The following is a 13,432-nucleotide window of genomic DNA, read 5'->3' as shown; positions in this document are numbered from 1 at the left end:
GAAGGAAGCAAGGGAAAACATGTTCATGATTTGTCTTTAAATCAAAGGAGGTAGGGAGAGAGAATAAGAGGAGAGGCACTGGAGGCACTGTCCAGACACCGCCCCCCTCCATCCCCCCCACCCCGCACCCGTCAGATCCCAGGCTCCCCAGATGCCCACAGTGTGGCCTCAACCTGCTTACAGCTGCCTGGCCGGCGTGGCTCCTCTTGCCAAGTGGCGCCCCCTGCAGGGCCATCCTCGCTCCGCAGGTCCCAGCTGGTGGCTGAGGCCTTTGGAGTGACTGCATCCAAGCCCCGCTTCTGCTCAGTCCTGCCGCCTTCACTCCTGCACAGAGGCTATTCCCGGGAATCCTGTGCACAAATCTCCAGCTCAGAGTCTGCTTCCAGAAAATCCAACATAAGACAAGGAGAGGGGTAAATTTTTAGTGTTTTTAATGGGGGGGGCAATTTTTACCAAATATGGAATACGCTTACAAGCCAGCGTCCACTCAGCTCTGGGTGATGTTTGGTGGATTCAGTATTTATTCAGTATTTTCCTCTTTATCCAGCATGTTTTTGGATTTATGCTGTATGTCCTATTTCTGGAGTGTTGTCATGTGACACTTTTTGTATCTAAAACAGGATCATTTTTTTAAAAACTTAAACAAAAAACACTAGACACCTAGGACTGTCATTAGTTACTTTCATGGCAAATGGCTTTTTAAATGGAAAGAATCCCCACAGTTGCTTGGTTTTTTGTTTTTGTTTTTGCTTTTTTTCCATTTAGGACAGTGAATTACTTTTCACACTTTGGCTTTCTTTTACCCTTGGCTGAACTGTGTTCCTTAGAATAACATCTTACTTTTTCTACTTTTGTATATTGACAAGGAAGTTGCCCAGCATGGAGGCCCACATCTTGCTCTAGACCTCTTGTCTTCTCACTTGGGAGTCCAGAGCAAATTTCTCCAGCTCCTTCCTGTTAACAATGCACCTGCTGGTCTAGAACGTTCAAGAAAACCCAGAAAGAGCATGTTAAATGAACCTCTTAATTCCCTTTGAAATTCCTGAATTTTAAATGTCCATTTGTTTGCATACCATATAAATGCTGATATTTGTCTGCTTCTTCTCTATGCACATTATCATTTCCATCCAGAAAATGAAAGCTGCTCAAATTAACAAGGCACAGAAACATAGATGTACTATTTTCTGTGCACAATTACGAAATTAAGAAGTTTATGCCATTAGTCTCTGGCTTTTAAAAAAATCCAGTACTGTCTTACACAGCCCATCAGAGCATGGGCTGGACCCATTCAACCTGGGTTCAAATCCCAGCTTTGTCACTTACTGGCTGCAAGAAAATGAGGCAGGGTTTTTAGCTTCTCTGTGCCTCGATTTCCTCATCTATGAAATGGAGATGATAATATCAATACTGACCTCCTGGGGTTGGTATGAGGATGACTTCAGTGTAATTCATGTCAAGGGCTTAGACCAGTGCCTGACAAGTGCTAACACCATGTGTTATGGTGACACCATGAGCGATGGTGAGCACAAGAGCTTGAATCTTCCTTCAGAGACCCTGGCACTTATGTATAAGCTCATGGCTAAGAAAACAACTCTTGGGTAGCCTGGGTGGCTCAGTTGGTTAAGCGTCTGACTTTGGCTCAGGTCATGATCTCAGGATCCTGGAATTGAGCCTCACGTTGGGCTTCTCACCCGATGGGGAGTCTGCTTCTCCCTCTCCCCTACCCCCACCCCTGCTCATGTTCTCTCTCATAAAAACTTTTTTTTTTTTTAAGAAGAAGAAACTAGCAAAAAGTCTTTTCCCCCAAAGTGCAGTGGCAGAAGAAGCATCCAACTAGACTCTCTAGACTATAAGTGGCTTTATTTATTAATCCTTCCTGCTTATTATTCATCTCATCAACTTGGGTTTTTGAGTCCCCAAATTTTGCTTCCATCCCGTCTTTCAAATGACTTGCTTTACTTCCATTCAAGTTATCTTCTCTCTAGTTCCTTCATTTCACATTGTTTGGTCTAGAGCAACAGCCTCCTCTGTCCCACCTTCTCACTTCCAACCCTTCAACAGCGCAGAACCATCCGTAGTCACATAGTCTTTCCATGGCATTCCCAACATGGCTCCCACCTGACATTTCCCCATCATTTGCCTACATTTATAAGACTGGGTTACTTACTGTCCATTCATTCTTTCATTCAGTCAATATTTAACGGGGTGCCAAAAAGCCAGAGTCTGCTTTCCAGAAGCTTGGTATAGACTGGGGAGCCAGGCACCCATTATTAATTCCCAAGATTAAAATTGCCAAATTCAGTTGCTACCAAAATGCCACAGAAGGAGCAACAAATCCCATGTGGTGGAGGGATGAGAGGATGAAGTCATGAAAGTCCTCACAGAGAGCCCAGAAAGGATCAAGTAGTGTAGGGGGCACTTTTCATCCCAGGTTTATTGGGATAGCACTGAAATACAGTAACCAGTGCATGTTTGAAGGGTACACATTTGGTGCATCTCGACACTTGTGAAGCCATCACAACAGCCAAGACAGTGAGCACATCTCTCCCCAGGGTTTTAATCTCCTTCCCCTGCCCCCTTCCTCTCATCCTGCCAGGCAACCGGGGATCTGCTATCTTCATGTCAGATTCATTTGTTTTACATATATGTGCAACCATAGATCATGCACTTTCTTTTTTCCACCTAGATCCTTTAACTCAGAAAAATAATTCTGAGACTCACCCATGTATGTAGTATGTATCAGTAGCATGTTCCTTTTTGTTGCTGGGTAGCATTCTATAGAACGAGTGTGCCCGAGTTTGTTTATCCTTTCAGGCGTGGATGGGACACTTGAGTTGTTTCAAGTTCCTGGTATTACAAATAAATTCCTAGGAACATTCATGTGTAAGTCTTTGTAGGCATGATGCTTTTATTTCCTTGGATGCCTATCCAAGAGGGAAGTGTCTGGGTCATATGGTAGCTGGTCCAGTCCAGTACTTACTGAGGTGCAAGAAGTTTAATTTTTGAAACTGTCTAGCTATTTTCCAAAAATGGTTGTCCCATTTTACATTGTCTCCAGAAGTGTGGGAAGGTTCCGATTCTACATGGAAGAGGTGTCCCCTGATAAGGAAACAATACGGGGTTGAAAGTATGTGTAACGCTCAGGGAACATCAAAAAGTCCCAATTGAGCAAGTGGAGTGATAGTGGGCCACCAGGAAGAAAATTTATTTTAGGCCAGCTCGTTGAGGGCTTTTGCATTTGGAGTGTACATTCTAGGTGATGGAAACTCACTGAGAGCTCTTGAGGAGGGGATAATTTGTTTGGCCTCTGGCTCTGAATGTTGTCTGTAGCTTCCCATCTGCACGCTATTCTCTCTCTCATGCTGTCTTCCTTAGCTGTCTTGGTACCATTTTGGCACCATCTGTGGAAAGACCAAGACCCAACTGAAATGTTCACTTGTCTTCAACTTCACCCCTCTACCCTGAATCTCTTCAATCATTCTTTTATATCTCACGGCTCTACGTCACACTTACATTGCTGGGGAGTTCCCCATTTATCCGAGGGCTCGTTCACGCAACATCACCCACAAAACCAATCCCTTTTGGAAGATATATCTTTAGACACTTTTTTTTTTTTGGTCTTGCTTTGATGCAAAGTCCAAACTAAAATAAAATTCTAAAACAACTAAGGTATAAATCTCATTGCTCATTTTCCCGAGACCAACATGAAAATATGTGGACAAGGAGGAAAAAAAAAATCACTCTATTTCCCTCCCAGCTTCGGTTGGTTTAACCATCTTGTCCCCGACCCTTTGCTCTCTTATGCTCACCAGGTCTCCTTCACTCAAGTGTGGCAAATTATGTAATTAGTGAAAGAGCAACAATTTTGCCGAGAAAATGGGTTATGTGTTTATGGAAGTTCAATGGCTCAAAATGTCTAATGAAATCATTTAATGGGCCCAGAGTAAGAAAGCAGAACTGGGCCCCAGCCAGCTCTGCAAAAAACCAGGGACAGCTGAGAAGCACCCCCTGGAAAGAAGACCATTTTGAGACACTGCTTATGTAGCAAGGACTCACTGGGGTGGCCCCAGCACCCATCACTCTCTCCTCTGTGCTGACACAGAACAAAATAATCAGTGAAGAAGTTCCCAGGAAATGGTCCATGGCTTAAACAGTCTCATCTGTATCCTTGCTAGATTGACATCTTTCCTGCTCTTCCAGTTGAATATCTGCAGTTCCAGATATTCAAGTCAGTAGAGAACACTGAACCTGTTACTCTCTGAAAGTCTACGATGATATCCAAGGCTTTAGACTATGCAGTTTGCCTTCAGTTGTGTTAGCAACTGCACAGGAATATGAATAAAACGCATGTGTTTTATTTGGGGGCCTGCAGTTTGGTGTGCTAGAATGTGCTTCACTTCCTCAGTGCTCTCCGAGCACCGAGGTTTCCAAATTCTAGCCTCAATTCAGGCGGACACCCTTCCCAGAGAATGCCATCCTTTAGTGTGCCTATGGACCAAGGGAAATGCCAAAACACATTTGGGCTGGGAGGTTGGTTTCTTTAGTTTTCTAAACTGCCCCGGAAAGTTCTACGGCTAGGACATTGAACCAGTCTCAGACCATAAGTGAGGTCACTCCTACAAGGTACATTTCATAATATATTTTCTACTATTTGGAAGTACTCTAGACTATGGGGGAATTTTTTTCTGGGGTCTTCCCTGGACACCTTGCCTGGGCTATTGCTTGACCATCTTGTTGGTTTCTCATTGGCATCTCTGATCGGAGCGACAGAAGAATGGGAGGAGAACAAGGCTACATGAAATGTGGCCTTCCTTCAGAACAGACGGGGAATGAAGCTGGTGAGTTTAGCCGAGGGCGAGCAAGAGCATTCTAGACGGAAAGGCCAGAAGAAACACTTCACTACCCTGAAGCTGCATGAACATTCAATGTGGGACTCCATCTGTTTAGTTAAATTGACAATTTCCTTTAGCAGGAAATAAAGGTTCATACTGAGTTTCAGACCAGCTATAGCATAAGAAATAGCTTCACTTTTTAAAGACACTGCTTTTTAAGGCATTCGGCATGTAACCTAATTTCATTTGATGGAGTTTGTTTTTCCTTCTCCATTTGCTGCCTAGAAATGTGTGCTCCATTATCTCCTGCAGAGTTGGGGTTGGGGGGTGGGCAGTAGGAGCTGGAGACTCAGAGTTCTCTGGGCCTCAAAAGCACATCAAAAATAAATAAATTAATTAAATAATATTAAATAAAATTAAAATAAATGACAAGAGCAGCCATCCCTGTGGATTTGCTGTCTCAAACACATCACACCACATAGCTGTAACTCCTAAGGGGTACTGACTGAACCCCTTCAGTTTCCATTTCACAAGCACAGAGACAAGGCCAAACCCCAATAAGCAAAGAACAGCACATAAGCATAAACACACACAGGGGTAGATTTTCTTCTAGGGAAATGTGGTTTTCATTTGAAAAGCCCACATCTATTAAGCCTCTTTTAGAATGCAACAAAAATCATACTTTGTTTTAGATTTTTAAAGAAATTCAAACTTTCCAGTGTTCTGATATGAAGATGGGACTTTATCTAAACAAATAATTATAATGGGAATATGATTTCCTGGGCTGAAATGCATTACTTTAGAACTGGCTTTTTATTTTTAATATTGATATGAGGGGAAACACACACACACACGAATGATTGCAGAATATCAACTTTTTAATTTAAAAAGAGCAATCAAGCAATTACCGAGGAGAAAAGACACACATCACCAAGGCTTTCATTAGCCCTGGCTGGCTCTGGCTCTAGCGCCCTCAGCAAGGAGAAATGAATTTACTTGATGTCACACAAAAGAGCTACTCCTCTCAGGATCCAGTGATCTGGGGACAAAACTGTTCGCAAATACACCACAGTGATGAAGGTCAAGTCAGTACGCCTGGGTTTCTTGTAAATAGGACACACATACAGCTTAGGGTCCTTGGGCGCGGTGGAATTAACGGCAAAGATGTGTAGCACAGGCAGCTGTGTGAAGAGCACCTTGGGGGTGGATTCTGTAAGCTTCCCGTTCCGTCTGTCCCAGGCTGCTCCGTCCATATACAGCCCATAAATATACACGCCTTCCTGGAAGAGTCAAGCATAAGGTAATACGATTTTTGAAAAACTAGGTGCTATGAGATGAACATTCATTACTGTAATAGGGGTTGTCAGTTTAGAAAGAAGACATACACCAATCTTAAAACACCACCAAAAAAATAAAACAGCACTGGGCTCATTGCATGAGCAAAATACTGAGCCCAGTTTTCCCCTTGGGCCTATCTTGAGGCCTTAAGGGTTGCAGACATGTTCCTGTTATTGCTTGTTTGAGCATAGGGATAGCTGCTGGGGTCAACAGACTTAGCCAGCAGAACTAAATCACCTCTGTAAGGAGCTAAGTCTCGAGAGATCTGGTCTGAGTCAGCATAGGGTCAGAACAAGGAATGCGATTTGGAGCTGGAGCACAGGATGTAAGCCTGTGCTGGCCAAGCCAACCTGCCGCTCTAACCTCTCAGTCACAGGAGAGAGTGAGGTTTGCACAGCCAGGCCCAGCGAGTGGGAGAGTCAGAGCGCCCCCAGAGGCCAGGTGTGGTAGAGCTAGCATGGGCATAATAGACAGGGACTGGGTGGATTAGTTCGACAGTGGCTGCCTGTCATCCCCTTTCTCTTTGATGCAAAGCAACGCTGCCCTTGATGGCTTCACCATTAAATCGGGGGAAAAGACATGAATTGAATACCAGCACACACTTGTTAGAGGGCTGCCTGGTGAGCAGCTGGGCTGGAGCCCTTGGGGGTCTTTGTGGAGAAGACATCTTTGAAGAGTGGGCTGCTTTGGGGAAGGTAGAGGACAGAGGGCAAACATCCAGGCAGCAGCAATAGTACAAAGATAGGTGGGATGGGTGGAAAGCCCAAGCAATTTATTTAGCAGAGGGTTCAGGGGTTATAAAATAAGTAGGGCTTGACCGTGGAAAAGTCTAGAAGCCAAACTGAAGAGTTTGAACTTTGCCTTGTAGGCCATGGGGAGCCATAGAACATGTTTTCAGTAAGAAAAGAAAGACTAGAGGGAATCATGGGGAGACTGAAAATCACATAAACCCGTAAGATATATCTATGTAGAAGATGGTGACCGTTTTTCCTTTCCAATGAGGCATAGGTAAGGGGAAGCAAATGTAGATTTTAATAAAAGAGAGTGAGATTAATTGCAAAGTGTTTTCCGGAATTCCCTCAAGTGAGCTAAGAGTACGAGGACCATATTTTTAAACCCAAACCTAAAGTACATGGTTTGACAGTAAGACCAGGAGAAATCCCAGAAAATCAGGACATACGGTTACCATCATTGCCGGTGGGTGACAATTACTGCACAAATGACACAACCATTTAGGTATCATCTGACAGTAAACTGTACCCCTTTTAGGTTCCTTTTCATCTCAGAACTTTACAAAGTCATAGTTAGAAGGTGTAGCGGGCTGAAGAGTGCCCCCCCATTCATGTCTACTAAGAACCTCTGAATGTGAGCACGTGGAAATAGGGCCTTTGCAGATGGAATTAATTAAATCATATTGGATTAAAGTAGGCTTTAAACCCAATATGACCGACGTTCTTGTGAGAAGAGGACATTCTTATGAGAAAAGGAGGGAACATGAAGATAGAGAGAGAAGGTCATGTGATGATGGAGGCAGAGGCTATAAGCCAAGGAACACCCAGGACTACAGCCACCATCAGACGCTGAGAGAGAGAGGTGGAATGGATTCCTCCCCCTCTGCCCTGAGCCTTCAGAAGAAACCAACTCTGCCAATACCTTGATTTCAGAATCCTGGTCTCCTCCCCTCTGAGGAAATAAATTTTATACAAAGTTTGTGGTACTTGGTGGCAGTGGCCTTAGGAAATGAGTACCTATCTTGGTGCCAGGAAATGGGGTGCTGCTCTAACAAACACCTACAAACGTAGAAATGACTTTGGAGTTGCATAATGGGGAATTTCTAGAAGAATTCTGAATTCTGAATGAATGAAATAGCCTATGGTTGCCTTGAATGGAGAGGCTGCTAGTGGAAATGTGGAGGTTAAGTATGCTTCTGGCAGAGTGGCAGACAGAAATGAGGACTAGGCTATTGGACACTGGAAGAAAGGTGACCCTTGCTTGACGTGGCAGAAAGGGCCAGAGCTTGGAATTCACCTGGCCCAGTCCTCTTCCTTGACAATTGAGGGAATTAAAATCAGAGAAAGGGAAAGTGAGGCTGATGTACTGAGTACCTATATGGAGTCCTAAATGATTCCAGTTGATTCTCACAACCGTCTTTCATAAGGCTGAATCATCACCCTTTTTTCACAGATGAGGAAGTTGAGGCTTAAAAAGTTAAAGAACTTGCCCAAGTTCACAGAGCAGGTCAACATCCAAACAATGGCTCCCAATGGCATCTGCTTACCTTGGGGCCCCCCCTCCCTTCTGCCTCCAGGTGTCCAGTCCCAGAGCTAGCAGGATGCTGCTGGAACTGGCCCAAGAACTCAGGACTGCAGGTCCTGTTGGTCTCCACCCCTGCCCTGACACTCCTGGGGTCTGTGAGCAACCCACAGCAGGAGCCAGAGACATGTGGAAAACCGCATTTTAGCAAACACAAGGGTAACTTGAAATTATAAAGATATGCTGTCTGAGGAGTTCCAACACTTGTCATTAATTCCCACTCCAGCAAACGGAGGAGGCTTCAGCACTGAAGTCTCCCGGTAAGGACGCCAGCCACAAAGCCAATGGCTGTAACGGAGGCACTCAGAGGTCAGTGTCAAGTGGAATTTGAGCTTTCAACCCTGGTTCCAGAACTGTCCCTACTCTAGCTCAGGGGTGCCTACCATAGGGGGCAATGTAATTTCCTCCTTGGTCTGCCGCAGAACTTCGTTGTGGATGGTCACGGAGTCCAGGGCCCAGCCTTTGTGGGCACGGGTCACTTCTTGCCTCATTGCTGTGAGGAAGCCTGAAAAAAAGATCCCAAGGTCTTGGTGAGGTCAACCCGAGAAAAAGGAAGTGAGTAGTGCCAAGTACGAGTTGCTTACCCATCTCCGAATGTCCGTCCTCCCCGGAGAAGTTGAGATTGAACATGGGGGGCACATTTCTTCCAGTGTTTTGTTTCTAAGGGGATCTTCAACGAGCTGGGGATTCCTTGCTGGGTGACAGCAGGAAAGCAGCACCCCAACCGCCTCAACCAGAACCTTGGTTTGAAATTCTCCCCTGGGGTTTCAACCACTAGCGTGTCTAAAGATTGTAACCCAGGCTGGGCTCAGAGTCTCTATTTGAAAACACGCTATTTAGGAACAAGACTGGAATGGTAAATATTCTGAGATCAGCATTCCAACGAAAACTCGAATCAAGCCATTATCAAGCTTCTATTTGCTATAATGGAACAATTTCATTTTGTCTAGGGAAACAAGGCATAATGCCAAAATAGAAAACCCAACTTTCAATTTGATCAAACATGCAATCACACCGCAAAGGAAAGGTATGTGTTTTAATGGGCATAATACAGTTATTTTAAGGCAATACATGGCTCCAGATACTGTGGCCTTTCTTTACACTTAATATTTGCAAACCATGCTATTCAATTCAATAAGAGAAGTCTTCAAGAGTAGCAATTATTTTAGAAACTAAGCCCTAAACTTCAAATGGACTTCAAACCTTAGGAAGATTTATCTGTGACCTCTATATTACATTTGGCTCCCATGTTAATAGTGAAAATCATGAAACTCTTGACTCATAATCATGAGTAAATTTTGGGATATATGTATGTCCCCGCTACTCCCAGTGAGATCTGAGAACTATTATGTACATAGCAGCACATCAGTGAGAATATTATATCAAGTCAGGCTGGGATCGGAGGAAAGAGAAAAAGTTGCAGCACACTGAGTTACTATCCCTCAAAGCTGGAAAGAAAGAACAGGGCTCTAGCCTTGCTGAATGAGATAATCAAGTTCTTCTGGTTCCCCAGTCCCTTTTTAGTTATTAAATTAGACAGCTGGGGAGACACACCTTCATTCACTCATTCATTCTTTCATTCACTCATTCATTCATTCACTCATTCATTCATTCGTTTGTTAAACTTCTCAGGCATGGCCAGTATGGACCAGGCACCACTCTAAGTAGGATGACCACAAAGATGAAAAGGCCATCCATGGACCCTGCATTCCAGGAATTTGGTCTAGAAGGAGTGTGAAGGAAGGCAGGACATATAACACAATGTTATGAGCAGAGGTGTGGATACAATGAAGTCTTCCACTGAGGAAGACTGCTCAAAGCAGGCTGAATTGAGAAGGTGAAATTGAAGGTAACTCTTGCAAGATACATAGGAGTTTGCCAGATGGGACAATTCCAGTTAGAGAAACAGCGTGTGCAAAAAAACCATGGAGGTCTGGGTGAAAGGTGAGGCAATGCTGGCAGATAAGGTTAGAACAAAGGTAGAGGCGGGACTTTTCAGGGTAAGGGTTTGGACTTGATTTCGTGGCTACGGGAAGCCACTGAATATTTGGAGTAGGCAAATGATTTGATTTGATTATATTTGCATCATATAAGGTATACTCAGAGTGTTCTCTAAAACAGGATTTGCACGCTAAAGAAGAGCCCTTGCGTTAATCTAAAAGGATGAAATTAATCTACAACCGGAGTAGCTGATTGTAGGCTTCCAGGGTACAGTCTTATTGGGGTGGGTGCCTCCTATGCCCAGGGTATTTTTGATGCGGTCCAAGAGTGCGTTGGGTGAGGACCATTGAGATAATCAGAAGACTCATGTTGAGCTCACAACTCAACAGTTCCTGAGGAAAAACCAAAAGTGTTGGCTCTGGTGGATACCAGAGAGTACCAGAGCTGAAGTTACTCTACCATATGGTAACCCTCAGAAGTTTCCTGGCCCCGTCAGTGTCATTGATGATTATGGAGGGCACACAATTATGACTAGGAAGATCCTTTGGACCCTGCAAATTGGCATTCTACTCTCCCAAAATGTGAGGTTTTTTGTTTGTTTTGTTTTTCTCTCCAGTACCAGAAAATATGGTGTACACTGATATCTTACAAGGTCAAACTCTGCAAAGCTCTATTGGTAAATTCTGCTTCCAGGTTGCAGTAATCAAAGCAGCGCTGGGGGAAAATGCCAACTGGGAACCCATAAGGCTGCTTCCCCCATGAAGAGGGATAGCTGTTAAACAGTATCAGCCGCCTGGGGGTGCAGAAGGAGATAGGACAAACTATGCAAGAACTTCCCCAAGTGGGTACTGTGTGCCCTGCCCACAGTGCTCTCACCAGCATGGTCTGACAGGTAAAAAAAGCCAGGTGACTTGTGGCAGATGACAGTGGACCTACCCCCAAATCATACAAGGTAGTGTTCAATATGTGGCTGGGCCCCACATTGCCATCATCTTAGATACCTTGGTCATGTTCTTAGGCATTGACTCTGTTGTGCTGGATGTAGCAAATGCTTTTCTCAATAGACCTCTAGCCACTGGGTCACAGGATCAAATTTGTCTCCACGTGGGAGAGGCAGCAATGGACCTTTCTAGTGCTTCCCTGAGGTGTCCTGCACAGCCCCACCATATGTCACGGAATGGAAGTCCACAACCTGTCCCTGTCCTCCTTCCACATTGGTAAAATGGGCCCGTTATACTGATGACAGAATGTTAACATGTGAAGACTTGCCTCTGTGGCAAGACACTCTGCAGGCTTTGTTGGAACATCTGGGGGTGAAGGTGAGCAGTGAACCCACAGAAAATAAAAGCCAAAGCACTGCTGTAAGATTGTGGGAGTCATTTGGTGGGGTAAGCAGCATCTTGCCCCAAAGCTGTGATTGATAAGGGCAAGCTCACGCAACCCCTGAGAATGTGAAAGAGGTACAAGGCTTTGTGAAGATTCGGGGGTTTGGAGGACTTATATTCCCCGCCTAGCCAATGCCTCTGTCCCTTATACTGCCTGGCAAAGAAGGGGCATGTGTGGGACTGGGAATCAGAGCAGTGAGCCACCTCTGAGAAGACAAAAGTACCAGTGAAGCTCCTAACCAGTGCTACCACTTGAGTTAGATATGTCTGTGACTCCAGGAGGGCTGGGGACAGAGCTTCTACAACTAAAGCCTCTCACGCAGCAGAGGCTGAGCTCAGAGTGGTCTAGCTGGTCATCGCTTATGAGCCCTAACCTTTAACCTTTTGCACTGACACTTGGGCTGTTCTTTTTTTCGCTCTCTCTCTCTTTAAGATTTTATTTATTTTAGAGAGGGAGAGCCTGTGAGTAAGGGGAAAAGCAGAGGGCGGAGCAGAGGGGAGAGCAGAAGGGGAGGGAGAAGGAGATAACCTCCAGCATACTCTGTGCTGAACACAGAGCCCAATGCGGGGCTCGACCCCATGACCCTGAGATGGTGATGACCTGAGTGAAAACTGAGAGTGGGAGGCTTAACTGGCTGAGCCACCCAGGTGGCCCAACACTTGGGCTGTTCTAAAGGGATTAACTCTATTGCTTGGACAATGGGAAGCCAAGGGGTGAACGATAATGAGTAGGTCATTGTGGGGTTAAGATGTATGGGGGCACCATTTTGGTTCACCTGCCAGAGCCTGGGGCCATCCTCACCGTCTTCCACATCCTGGCTCATAAGGCACTGACACCCACTGTCAATCAAAAAGCTGAAGTTCTAGGTCAGGTACAAGCCCTAGCGATTGGCCCTTCAGTAGATAGAGCAGGTTGAGTACATGGGAAGAGCAACTGCCATTGCATTGAGGTGGGATGGCATATTGCCAAAGATGGCGGCCAGATTGCCCTCGAAATACGGTGGCTTGGTTAAGGCAGTAACAACATGTCCTGTGTGTTCTAAACAATGCCCAAGGTAACTTCTAAAGGAGTCTGGGGCCATCCACCAGAGTTCCCAACCAGTAAGAGATTGAAAAATTGATTATATTGGGGCCTCCCTCTGAGTGAAGATTCTAAATATGCCTTCATTTGTGTAGATACCACATCTGGTCTAAGCCAAGCTTTCCCCTGTCACCACACAAAGCAGGCAACCACCATTAGGGGACTAGAGAAGCTAAGCAGCATGTATGGATACCTTCATTGACTAAGACACTGATCAGGGATCACACGCCAAAGGTCATGATGTACAGGATTGGGCAATATCACATGACATGGCATGGCAGCTCCATCTCCCCTACAGCCTGCAAGTAGTAGCAGGGGGTAGGGGGGTGCACTGTGAAAGGACAATTGGGATATGAAAGCAGCAGATTAAATTAGAAATAGGTAAAGCCACCTTAGCCCAATGAGATACGGTAGTCTCAGGCTTTAATACACTACACTTGAATGACAACTAGTAAGGCCTGTTGCCTCATATGCCAGACTGGGGACCCCTGCTGAGGTCCCTAATCCCATACAGGTATGGAAACTGCAGGAAACAGCCATTG

At 45.1% G+C, this 13,432-nt stretch overlaps 1 protein-coding gene across 1 annotated transcript in view; it reads right to left on the bottom strand.

Annotated features, from left to right (window-relative positions):
* Window positions 1–5,823: 5,823 nt before the first annotated feature.
* Window positions 5,824–13,432, bottom strand: part of DNAH8 (dynein axonemal heavy chain 8) — a 336,143-nt gene continuing 328,534 nt past the window's right edge. The window contains exons 91-92 of the mRNA XM_044250418.1: window positions 8,867–8,988; window positions 5,824–6,112 (exon numbers count right to left, since the gene is read on the bottom strand). Of these exons, the coding sequence (XP_044106353.1) occupies window positions 5,825–6,112; window positions 8,867–8,988 (410 nt within the window). The 3' untranslated portion in view covers window position 5,824. The remainder of the gene's footprint in view (window positions 6,113–8,866; window positions 8,989–13,432) is intronic.

Source organism: Neovison vison, chromosome 1, assembly GCF_020171115.1.
Source record: "Neovison vison isolate M4711 chromosome 1, ASM_NN_V1, whole genome shotgun sequence".
In the NCBI taxonomy this organism is placed as follows: Eukaryota; Metazoa; Chordata; class Mammalia; order Carnivora; family Mustelidae; genus Neogale; species Neogale vison.
This window is presented reverse-complemented; position numbering and strand designations above follow the sequence as displayed.